The 13,207-nt window shown below is 42.9% G+C and overlaps 1 protein-coding gene across 8 annotated transcripts in view; it reads right to left on the reverse strand.

Moving 5' to 3' along the window:
• Window positions 1–991: 991 nt before the first annotated feature.
• GNB1L (G protein subunit beta 1 like) overlaps window positions 992–13,207 on the reverse strand; it is a 51,646-nt gene continuing 39,430 nt past the window's right edge. For all 8 annotated transcript variants that reach the window (XM_050980770.1, XM_018916554.3, XM_018916552.3 and 5 more), the window contains one exon: window positions 992–9,582. In XM_050980770.1, coding sequence (XP_050836727.1) covers window positions 9,316–9,582 — 267 coding nt within the window. In that variant the 3' untranslated portion in view covers window positions 992–9,315. The remainder of the gene's footprint in view (window positions 9,583–13,207) is intronic.

Here is a 13,207-nt window from a genome sequence, read left to right on the forward strand (position 1 = left end):
TAGGGCCCTCAGGATCACCAGTCTGTGTTCTGTGCTTAAGAACCGCTGCAGAGATCCTGAGGCTGAATGGGAAGGAGACCATGCAGCTGTGTCAAGCCTACAGTCTGAAAATGGTATTTCTAACCATGCATTTAGTCCATCAGCATGCAAGGTGCTTAGACATGTTCACATTGAAGCATGTTAGCAGTCCAGTTTGTGTTGTGTTTTAATCTTTAAATCAAGATTCTTCAGGGCTTTGACTGGTGTCCCTCCTTCCATAACAATGTCTCTCTCACTGGATGGGAGTGTTACAGATATGGAAAACAAAAAGGGTCATTTTTCTATCCCAGTAAAAAATACACTTCAAATAAACAAAACCCCAGGATGCTGCATATTGACCAGTAGAAGCCTTTTGAAAATCACAGAAAATTTGTAACCCTTTAATGTCATATTACCTGTCAGCCTGTTAGTCAGGACATATCATGTATAGGCCATGCATTATCTGTGTATTGTAGATTGATTTAACAAATGACTTTGGATGATTTGATTACGTGTCTGGTTAAACTTCGCTCAGCCCACGCTGTGACCAAGGCCCATGGCACACACTAGGAAAGAAGGTGGCTGCATTTCCAGGTGATACTTCTACTTGTGGTTACCTCAAGTTACACAAAGCACTTACACATGAAGTGTCTGTAAAACAGGCCGAAGTGTGGAGGTTACAAGCATCATTTGTCTTTTCCAAATAGGGAAAATATATATTTATATTCTATAAATTAGCCATCTAGCTCTACTTTCAAGAGGTACAGTCTGAGTTCAGTGATTGCTTCTGAGGTCTGTAAACCACATCACCTAGCTCAGTGGATAAATCCAGGATTAGTTCCTTGTTCCACACAGGTGGAACAAGGGTGGCCTTTGCTTAATCACTTAACCCAAACACTGGGGATAGCTCCAGTTTTCAGAAATGGCTTTTTGCAGTTCATTTTATCCTGTCCTTGCTAAGGAAATTGACTAAATTCAGTGTAGGATAGAAGCATCAGGATGAAACTCCTGTGTGTTTGCAGTGTTCATGCACACTCTTTACACATTTCATAGGTGTTTTTTAGTCTTTCCTTCTCTTCAGGGAGCCCCTATAACTCTCTGGCTGGAACTGTGCAGGTAGTCCTCAGCAGCTGCCTCTCAGCATCCTGAGGTGTTGGCATCTCTTCAGTCAATCTCCAGCAGATGTACACATGGGCATGGCCAGGGGAGCAATTACTTTGGCTTCCTGCTACAGTTTGTGTAACAGTGGCTTGCAGGATGGAGAGTGACCCAAGGATTGTAGCAGGTATAGAAAGGTGTTCTGTGTGCAGCAGGCTGCTGGGGGACAGTGTGGGTCTCCCATGAGCTGTGGGCTTCTAGTGCATCTCTACATGGAGCCATGGCTAGTGGAGCTACATGGGTCAGGGCTACCTCAGCTGGGGCACTGTCCTTTCCTGCCAAGCATTCCTCCTTCTCTCCAGCAAGTGGATTTCAGCCTATGGTGCTGGATCCCTCACCAAAGAGCTGTTGTACCTTGATTTGTGTGGAATAAGAAAAGCAGGTTGTGTAATGTTCTGCCTGTGTAAAGGTATCTCTGTAGCTGCTAGAAACAAGTCAGGCACCCACAGGTTTGGGCTGGGGGGCAGAAGCTGAGCCCTGCTGCCTGAAGAAGGCTGGAAGAGCAAACGCAGCAGTACCTGCAAAGCAGGTTTCAGCATCATTACCCAAAGAGCTCAAAAAGCTGCCGTGAGCCTGTTGAACACGGCTGGGCTGGAAGGTGGGGGTGGGAGAAGAGCGTTTGTGTGCACATACATATGTTGGTTGCTTTGCCTTCTGTTGTTCGGTTTCCTGATGGAGTGAAACCAAATTCTGCTGCGCGTTGAGACCGCGGGTTCTTCGGCCTCCCCCGCCGTTTGTGTGGACACCTCCGGTGTGCCCCGAGGGTCACCTCAGAGGGTCCCCGCAAGTATCGCTGCCCGGTGGCCGCGGTGGAGGAGGAGGAAGAGAAGGAAGATGCTGCGTGCACCTCGGCCGGCCCTCCATGAAGAGCCGGCTCCCTCCAGAGGGAAGAGGCGGGCATGGCACGCGGTGGATTCGGCACGCCCGGAAAACGAGAGGGGCTTCATCTTCCGGAGCTGGGAAATACGCGACGAGAGGAAAATATAGATTAGGAGGTTAAAGGAAAGATTTCGCCTTTGAAACACTCTGGCATAAATAAGAAGGAGCATTCTCCTGTGAGTTACAATTTGAGGATACTCAGCCAGCAATGGCTCAGCCGTTGCTTTAAGCTGGTGTTATTAAGAATCCGTTCTGCATGTGTAGGGGCAAGTACTTGTGTATGGATGCAACGTTTTTCTAAACATAAGCATTTTGTTCTTCATTTAATTATTCCAATTCAATTGATTGCTCAGATATATAATTTACACAGGTGTTTGACAAAACTAGGTGAAACTGACTGTACCCAAAGATTTCTGTTATTGCCATTATTGTGAGCTCAGCATGTGCATATAAAATGTGCAGTTACAGTGGGACACCCATTGTCGGTGGGAATCTAGATAGTGTATAAAAGGTTGGAAATCTCAAAGAATAGTATTTGATACTTTTTTTCCTGCCTAGTATGTTGCACACACAATCAATGCAAAAAGGAAGAGCTGATTTGAAGACACACATTAATTTTGAAAAACACAGACATGTCCCATATACACAATGTATATACATGTACAAGTCTGCTCTCCAAAGGCCCACTGTCCTTCAGGAGGGCTGTACAAAGTATTATGTGTGCTGCATATGCCAGAAAATGTGCCCTCATTCCCTCCCATTAGTAGAAATGACCTATTATAAATTTACCAAAGATACCATAGTTTTATAAATTGGCCACATATGTCTGTGTAATATATTTATTATATCACATTTCACAGCATTTCTGTTTTATGAAATTCAGCCTTGAATTTGTCACATATGTTTTGCATATATGTGCAATAGTTGGCCAAGTATATCCAAGTAAAGTATGATAAATGTGTTCTTTCCATATGGGAAATTAAATGTTTTTCCAGATTAAAAAAAAAAAGTTTATTGAGAGCAGCCTATACAAAATAATTACAATAAATCACTCACTTCTATTTAGGTTAAAATTATAAATTTGAACAAAGTGATTAAGAACAAGAGCCAGAAAAGTCTCATTTAGGACTGAATTCTATAAGGAGGTGGAGCAGCATAGATAGAAGAGGCCCTACACATTTTCAAGGCTCACTGCTCCATGTTGTGACATCTGCCAGGTTGTAGAGCAGCTTCCATCTCCTGCTCCCAGTGCAACTGGAACTGCCAAAGGACAGCCTCCCACCCCCTCTGTGAGAGAGGCACTGTGAGAGCGAGTGACTGCAACATCCACTCCAGCCTGGGTTCTACACTGCTGTGAACAGCTTTTCGTGTTCTCTGGGAGATGGAGAAGGAAAGGGAATATGTTCCTGCAGTGTCCTCCTCCTCCCTGATGCTCCTTCTGGACACCAGTGGGTGCTTCAGTGGGCAGGGCAGGACACCTGAGGTGCCCCTGCTGTGCTCAGTGCCTGCCTTCACAGGAGTGACCTCACTGGTGCCCAGGGACTCAGACTGATGTCCTTGGGCTTTAAATTGAAAAAAAAAGAAGAGAAAACCAGAATAAACAACATGTAAAACTTACAGAGGCACCTTGGTGTGAGGTGTTAGCACTGTTGCTTTTGTCACTGGTTTTAGTTTGGATGGTGGGTGTTTGCGTTTTGCTCCACTTGCTTCATGCTCTCACTGTTCCTTGTTCCAGGGGGCAATGGTGTCCCTTTTCATGATGCTCTGGCCTGGCTGCTTCAGCTGCCCTTTGTCTGGGGTGTGAGCTCCTACCGTGGGCAGCAAGAACCAGCATGAGAGTGGAGGGGCTGCAGACAAAGCCATCATCTGGAAAGGGAAGAGGCAGCCCTTCTCCCAGGCTGGTTCTATTTGAGCACTGCCTTGCACATTTCTTTTATTTCAGCAAACACTAAGTGAATCTTTGTCTTTCATTCTATTCCCTTTCCTGCTTGTTGCCAACGACTTCAAACCAGATGGGCTCAAGAGATAAAACTATAAAAACTCAATGTCTTTATTTAGCAGGATGCCAGGTGTGCATGCCATCAAAATATCTGAGGCAAAAAAATCTGAACAGACACTGCTTACTCTAAGTGTTATGTTAAGAGCAGCCTAGATGTTTTTCTATGAACGCAAACAATGCATCCATGAATCACTGAGTATCAGCAATTTTTAAAATTACCATCAGGACAAATGCCACAGCCACATTCTCTGTCATGTTAAAAATTATTCCATAGGCCCAGCACACCCACTGCCTTCCTACCTATGTCAGAACATGTTTATAGCAAGCAGTGCCATAGGGGCTTGGAAAATATACTTTTGCATGTGTGAGATGCCAGAGCTGTGGAGCAGAGTAATGGCTCAGCACTGAACATCCTCACTAAATTTCGAGATCTGGACATAATCAGGATCAATCAATCCTGCCGCTGATTGGAAAGAGAGCTGGTCCAGAAAGCATCTGAGGATTTCAGTGTTTTTTTGCTGCCCTAGTTTATGTATACTGAGAATAAGAATTAGAAGGAAACAGCTGCAATCTCAAGTAAATTAAACAGTCTTTTTTATTCCCTTTTATTTTTTAGAACTTCAAATTGTAACAGAGAATTCTGAGAATTAATTTATTTTTCACTGCCATGTCACTCTCCTGTGAGGAAATTTTTAATACTTCAGGGTGGTTCTTCTGGCTGCTTCTCACGTGGCTGCTTCAGGTCCTCAGTCCTTCCTACTGCTATCCCCTGTGGCACTGCAGCTTCTGGTTTTATGACTCTTCAGAGCACAGAAATAAATACACTCTCCTCTGGGTGAACACAGGCTTATTTAGAAGTGTAGATTGTGGTCTACAGGATTTCCTAGTGTGCTGACACCTTTAAAAAAGGATGCTGGGGAAGTAAAAGGAAATATGTCTGAGACAAAAATAAGTTAGTGTATGAGTTTTCGAGGTCAGACCTATCACTGTATGGTTCTGCCAGGTACTCTTCCTGCCATCCTTGTCCCTCTCCCAGGAACAATCTGGCCACTGCTGGTGGTTTGCTCCAAGGCCCTTCATACCTTCCACAGTCTTCCTATCACCTAACTCAGAGGAACAAGTTTCTCCTTTGTTTTGATTTACCCCCTCACTTCCTCTTTCTCTTACAAACCAAACTGCAAATCAAATTCCTCTGAGGTCAGAATAAAGCAGTACACAGCACTGCTGATAGGAGGTACAGCTGAGGTTCAGACCACTAATCAGGCGAACAAAAATTTCCCAACTGAGAGATTCTGTTTTCATTTAATTTGATACTGTGAGATCCTTACATGAATTGCCATCTTCCCCCCCACCCTGCAGTATGATCTTGATTCTGGATAGCTTCCTTCACATTATAAAAGAAACTTCCAGGATGCCCCAGAAGAGTAGGACATAGATGAACACAGCCAAGTTTACTTGGAAAAGCTATAGCAGGGGGATCCAGGCTGGAATTTCAGTATATTATGGATTAGCAGAAACCTCCTTGCCTTTCTCCTTAGTCATGGCTGTTACTTTCCTGGTAGCACAATGGTCATGCTTAAACATCAAACTTTGTGTTCAACGCTGCCGTAGCATCGCCTGGTATCAATCCAGGCAGTCATGTGCCATGTTTTATGTAATGATCCACACTTTCACACCACAGACACACAGCCAGAAAAGGAAACACATTGATTTAGCACTCAGTAATCCTTGTTTAATCCCCAGTCCTTTGGTTTACATCACTAACATGGCTCCTGCAGTAGTCAGTGTTCTATCTTTGTTCTTGACAGACTGAATTAAAGGAAAGATTTATTAATTTGCAAGTTGGCTTTGTAGATGCATCTTAAGTATGTTAAAAAGAAAAGCAGTCCAGAAGCCAGTATTGGCTTAACTATAAAAATCTGCTCTTTTAAACTGAAACCTTTGCAACAGTTCAAGTCAAGCTACAGAGTAATTCTTTGGCTTGCTGTAGCTATTGCATTCTAAAGGACTAAATTTAACAACTGTCTCATTACCTGCCCCCAGTTTACTTCCTTTTTCACTCATTAATACAAACACAATCTCTTCTTTCCTTGTTCATCTGTGCTAAGGACTGCAGTGCTTTATGGCTCGTGTACTGATAAGAGAAAGGGGTTGTAACTAATGGATTCATTTGCAAATAATCTTAAGAGGGTCAGAGATCCCATTCATTCCAGTGGTGATAAATATTCCATGTAATTGCTGCACAAATGCTGGTGTTTGGGATTTATTTCTATTACTGGTTGCTTTCTTCCCTCTCATGGTGCCAAAGACAGTGATTCTTGGGAGGAAAGCCTTTTGTAATAATTTAGCTGTCATCACCTTCACTCCTGAATCCTCTAGGCCAGGTACAGGCTAGCCCTGTTCCTTTCTGGCAGGTGAGATTTCAGAGCTAACTCCAGCACCTTAAGGTGGCTCCTCGCTCACAACCTTCTGCTAGTAAGTCAGTGGAAATCTTGAGTGACAACCATGCTCATGGCACAATTGTAATTATTTTTTTAATTTAAAAAAGTTAATTTCTTAGATGTAATCAGCTGTATTTTACAGTTATAATCAGACAATTGTGTTTTACAGCCTATACTGATACAGACTGTCTTTCCTGTTGGAAACCATTCTTCTTTGGGGAAGTCCAGGTTAGTTCCTTAGGCAAGTAAACTGTTAGAAGACTGTAATTCACAATCAAACTATAGCATTTAGGCTCAGCTCTAAATCAAACTAGTGTAGTCTGGTTGCTCATTTCAAGGAAACTATAATGTGAAAGAAAAATCTTTTTTCTGGGTGTTTAGATAAAATCAGTAGTGTTAATGAATTAATTGTATTGTGAAAAGGCATGACATAGATAGTGCCTTGGTAATGGGAAATAAAGGATGGGTCTGTTCCTGCAAGCAGCCCTGCAATCTGTGTCCTTCCTCCTGAAGCTGATGAAACTCTCACTTGTGTGTCTGAGATGCAGTTCACATCCTCATTTTCAATTTGTACTTGCATGACTAAGTTTGTTTTTAAATCTACCTAATCAGACAAACATAAATATTTAACTCTCAGCAAAAGGTAGTAATTTAGATGAAAGCACCCAGTAATCTTTAGATACAGATGCTGACAGTAAATGGCAATTTTCAGAGAAAATACACTTAATTCCTAACTTTCAGCCTCTGATCTAATAATGCTCTCAGTGAGGCATGGGGCATTAATCCTTCATTCCAGAGGGGTGCCACTGTTCCAGTGCCAGAGTATTTGCATCAAAAATTGTTTCTTACACTTAACCATTTGCCCAAGATGGGTGAGCCCTGGATTTCCTTTCCTGCTGGATGAGCATTAAACCCTCAGCTCACTTCTGTGGAAACTGCCCAACAGTGCAGGCTGCTGTTTGCTGCCATGGAGGAGGAATGCTGGGCCACCTTCTGGGCCACGTGTGGTGTTGTACCAGACAGCACAGGCAAAAGGAAATCTCTGTGCAAACTCCCTAGGACAGGCCCCCAAACCACATGCAACAACACATTCTCTCTTTATTTATTTGTTTCTTTGTGTCAATTCTGACCTACTTTGAGAAAGGGAAAAAAGAGCAAAAGAAAAGATTTCTTCCAGCAGCAGGTTTGTGGAAGGTGACTGCATCTCGTTCCACAAGGCTGAGGCTGGAGCTGCTTGCACAGTGGGGGCAGCTCCTCTTCTGTGTGGGAGGTGGATAATGGGTGGAGAAGTGCAACTCTGTCTGGTAGATGTAATGAACACCATCACCTCCCCTTGACTCGGGATCACTCAAAATTAGGCTTTAACTTTCAACTGCAATGTGATCCTCCAAGCAGCTACTGAGTAGTAAAGAAATAATCAAAGAAATGCATTATTTAAAGTGTCACTACACTCTAAAATGTGTATGGCCACGTTTTAGTTAGAAAAGCCTGGCAGCACAAGTATCCTGGTTCTGTGTTTTAATGTAAAGAACGTCAGGCTGGGTGCTTAAGGCTTTCAATCCAGCAATATTCTCTGTCTGCAAGGCACAGCTGGATAACAGACCCAAACCTTAATTTGCATGTGTGTTTTTCTTGAAATAATTTTCAAAGTCTTTGATGTTGCTGTTCACTTTTGGTCACTTTTTCTTTGATTTCCACCTCTCTACAGAGCAGAAACAATTATTTCCAATAAAGTATCAACAGTGTACAGCCTGGACACAGTTGTCACTGCAGCTTTGTGATGGAATCCAGCAGTACCCTGGCTCTCAGCACACTGGTGTGTGTCTAATATGCTTTAGAAGAATGCAAATGCTGCTTTGTGAGGCAAACAAAAAAACTTTCATGAATGAATTTCAGTTTCCATGACTGTAGAAATGACAAGTTAATGGAACCATTTGCACTGGGTGGATAAGGATTTACCCATGTGATTCCCCTAAATGTTAATGGGAGCTGTGCAGCTGAATTCCCGACTTTCCACGCTGAAAACTCAGCCCTGACTCTCCAAGGAGAAGGGCGCTAATTGGATTGTCGAGTTTAAATCCTTCAGCTCATCAGTCTATGGAAAGGATTTAGCACTGGCTCTGTAAAAGGCTTTACATAGCTTTGCAGTGCAATGTTGGGGAAGTTTTTTTTCCTTTCTTTCTTGTGATTAATTGTGAGGCTTGAGGTGACAGGAGACATAATGAAATTCATAAATGCCGAAGGCCATCCCTAGTCACATTCCTGGCTGTTGGTTTAAGTTAGAAACTGACAGAAGTGTGAACAAATCAAGGGTGTTCTGATAGCCTTTCAGTTGCGGGGAAGAAAAAGTAACTGACAATGAGAAACCACTGGAGGTGGTTTAATGGGTATAAATTTTCAAGGAAGAGTGATGTTTTACACTGATTCAGATTCTTGGATACATAAATGACTTACAAACAGACATATTCTGCCCCCACTGCAGTTTGAGGGATTCCAGTCCATTTTTACAAAAGATATTGGCACAAGTTTTGTCAGCAACCTGCCAAAGGAAAGGTGTTGCAAAACCTGTAGCAGAACCCAAAGCAACTTTGGTCTCTGTTTGTGACTGACCTTGCTCTGCTTGTTATGAACTTTAAAAATCCATTTTCCTCTATGTAAGAAAAAATTTATAGCTTAAACAAGCAGCATAAGAATTAACCTAGGACTCTCACTTCAGCCTTGAGACAGATTCTACCAGTTCCCCACATGCACGTTTGAATTACAGCGCTAGGAATTGCTTCATCAGTCCTGTTTTCCTAGTCCATGGCAGTGCAGGATGTGTCATGTCTGAGCATATATGGACCAGACACTGATGCGCTGATCTTTGGAGCCAGCTGCCAGCAGTCTGTCCGGGGGGCTGCTGTGATCTGAGAAGGACACGCAGTGGACGGTTGCTGTGTGATAGTCCAGCACTGCTAAGGGCTTCAGCTTTTTCCACCCAAAGATCCTGATGCGATGATCCCACCCTGCTGTTGCCAAAATCTTCTTGTCTGGACGGATGGTGATATCAGATATGCCAGCATTGACAAGTTCGTGTGTTTTGTAAACCTTTGGGAAAAAGTTACAAATGAGCTCAAGTTGTTCAAAACAGAAGAAAAAGGGATCTTTCGGTACTTTAGCAGGTGTTGTGCCCACCCAACACACCAGTGTCACACAGGGACCGTGGAGCTTTTCACCATGTGGTGGATGGTGCTTGGTGAGAGCAACAATAGACAGAGACAGAAAACACCTTAACTTGAGCCTCCCATTTCCAGAGCAATTTTCACAAAATAAACCAAACTCTTGTATGCTTTTAGTTTATTTTGCATTTAAAGCTATATATATTCTGTCACAAGTGAAGCTCTGAATTGAGGTTTTGAGTACAGCTTTGCCCTTTTCTTCCAGCTATTCTTGTATGAGCTAAAACGTTCAGAGCTAAGGCCATATATTTTCTCTGCTTCTTTGCAGAAGAATTCCCAGGCTGAGACCCTTCTGAGCTGATGCTTAAGCTACCTGCTACTCATTTCTACTACTGTGGCCCCTCACAAAACCCCCAATAAGCTGTTGTAGCATTTACCTCAGTCTTGAGAAAGGAATGCTTCCAGGAATTGGGTTACAGTGTCAGGAAATCTGTATTTCTAGTACTCCTTCCCAAGAGACTTCTATTTACACCAAATCCAAGGAGGGGATTATGGCCAAGTTATTGATTTCAGTCTTGGAAGCCTTTTGTTACTGTTTGGAGACTACTGGGGCACAGAGGAGCACAATTCAATTGGGAGGCATTTGGCTTCCTTCAGAAGGCACTGGGGCTGCACAGGACTTAGCCCCTGGAGTGAAAAGTTTTTGCTTCACTGACATGTTTGTTGAGGCACAAAGCTTAAAGTAACACACCTTTGCTGTTCTCACCTCAGGTACCTGTGTGAGTGAGCAATCTGCCTCTGAAACACCTGTGAAATATGCACACAAGAGTGTGTGTGTGTGTTTGTACAGGAACAGCTCAGCTTCTGTCAAAATGGGGAAAACACATTTGGCTTATAAAGCTGGCCCTGAACTGCTGTTATTTAGAAGTACCACTGGAAACAACACGTTAATGCCACTGTCTCCTTAAGCCTGAGTCTGTAGCTATCCTGTACCAAAGCTTAATATCATCCAGTGCCTGTTTTAATTCACTGTGTGGTGTTTCCTGTTTGTCTGAGGCAGGAAGGGACTGCCAAGTACATCACACCTGAGGAGGTTTCCTCCTTGAAGGACATTCCATGATGCAGGGTTATAAAGAGATGTTATTGCAGATAATTTTAACCTTTATACTGGATGTAGAAAACTCCAGAAATGTTGGTCAAAGTTGGTTTCAGATGCAGCTGAACACATCTTGGAACCTTACAGGCACAAAGCCGCAAGCAATTATTTTGCAACTATGTAAGAACTACCCAGCTACCTACTCAAACAGCAAGAGCTGTGCAGTTCATAGACAAAAGGCTGAATGAAACGTGACATGCTTCTTACATGCTCTGTACATTTCTTTTTCAAAGATGACCTGAAGAATGTGTCTGCAACGAATTCAGAACAGAGAACAGCTAAAGCCAAATGAGAAATAGCAGGCTAAATGGGGGCCTCTTGGTGGGGCTGCTACTGTACAACCTGTGCTTTTTGTTAGTACATGTGCTCCAAACTCCCCAGGGTAGGCCTAATGCAGCATGGCCTCAGTGGAATTTTTGTTGGTGTAAATTTCCTGGCAAGGGAAAGATTTATTCCTTACATCACCAGCCTGGCAAATGTAGGATGGGTCTTACTCCCATCTGAGATTATTGGCTAATGGCTATAACCAATCCCAGGCGTGGTGCTCCCATCATTAATGTCAATTATGTGGGCAAGATGCATACAGCACAAGCAGGGTGACTGGAGAAATGGCATGTCCTCAGCAAGCTACAACTTGAAAAGGAAGCCTGCAATGGTGATGCCTGTTGGCTATGGAACATGAGGGAACAGTGGGCATTTATGCATGATCTGCAAATACAAGAGTGAGAGAGAAAAACAACACAAAGGAGAAAACTTGCTCAAGGTATATGCAACCAGGTGTAATCCTACTGCCAGGATTTGTACCATCCCAGGACTTACTACAGTAAGTCAATAACTACAGCAGTCCAATACCAACAAAATTTCCTAACCAGAAAACCAGCTTGTAATTAAGAAAACAAAGAGGTAAAAACAGGTGAGCTGCTTTCAGCCAGTCACATTCAAGGACACTTGCATCTACAACCAAAGCATGTCTTTAAGACCTCTGCTTATTAGGAAAATAACCAAAATAGCAGCAGACTATGCTTCAGCATGTGGGGGAAAAGCCTCAGCAACCAAACCAACAAAACTTACAGTACAGCTTACAGGATTTTTTCTCTTGTCATATAAAAAGAAGATTCTGTGGTTATCAGATTTCTTAGTTCTGCTTTGTTTATTCACCTGCAGAAGCTGTTTACCTCCTACATTCTGCCACAAACATCATCACATAATTACACTATCTCATCCAAATCAAAAGGCTCACAACCAATCCTATCATTTGCTGACAGTGATGAATTCAGCAACTTTCCTGTAGGAGACAATACAAACTTTCCTCATAGCAATAAACTCTGCAGTTACCTTCATCATCTATTCATTGACACACTGGAACACTGCCACTTAAAACAGAGCTCAGTACCATCATTGCATCACTCCCTCTCCAACGGCAGATAGCTGTGCACCACAGTTACTTATTAAAACCTTTTAGAATAAAAATAATGTGCCACTGAGTGGCTTTCCAACATCTACCATTACCTCAGGTACCTGGAATGTCAGGGAAAAAAATCCCCATCTGGTTCATATTATTAATGCAATAGTGGAAAAAAACCTAATCTATGTCTTTGACAATCTCTAGTGCTCATATGAAGGATGCATGTTTTTAGGGCATTCGTGCTCCCATGAAGCACAGGAACATTGCTTGTAGCTTATAATACTTGGCATTTAAATTTCTTCTGAGGCAACCTTCTATCTCTCAGTGTGAGGTGCTGAAGGTGTAGCTAATCTTACATCCCCTGGGAATGGGAATATCTTGTGAAAAACAATACTTGCAATATTTCAGGTGAACAACTGTTTCTCCTGCAAGTTGTACCTGTAGCCCTGCATACCATTAACTCCTAAGTGAAATGTGCTGTAAAGAACAATATTTTATTTTAGGAAAAAAAGTTTTGCTATAATTAATATGAAAGAACAGCTTTCTCTCCACCACCAGAGTATCTGAAAATTTAAGAAGCCTGTCATGATGTCAGGTTTCTGTCACCTTTACCTTAGAGAAAGAGTCTCAATACCAAGTTTCTTACTGGGATTGCTCACCTTCCCTCCCCTTGTCCGAGTTAAGGACACCTGGTGCAGATGGAGACAAGCAGGGGGAGGCTGGGCAAGGGCAGGGGAAACAGGACCAAAAACCAAGCAAACCCAAACCAAGACAATTCAGAGTGTAGAGTGCCTCTTTCAAGTTGTGTTGTATTGTGTATGAAGGTTCAGCCGCCTCCTCAGTGAGTGCCATGTCCTCCAAACTTCACCGGGATTGGATGTGTTTGCCCTGCCCTGTCACCCCAGACATGCAGGTGCTGTGGTGATGCCTCATAGATTTCACACATTTACAATGTCCCCAGGTGAGAAGTTACCACAGGATGTCCCAGCATGT

The sequence above is a fragment of the Serinus canaria genome, chromosome 15, assembly GCF_022539315.1.
Source record: "Serinus canaria isolate serCan28SL12 chromosome 15, serCan2020, whole genome shotgun sequence".
NCBI classification, from domain to species: domain Eukaryota; kingdom Metazoa; phylum Chordata; class Aves; order Passeriformes; family Fringillidae; genus Serinus; species Serinus canaria.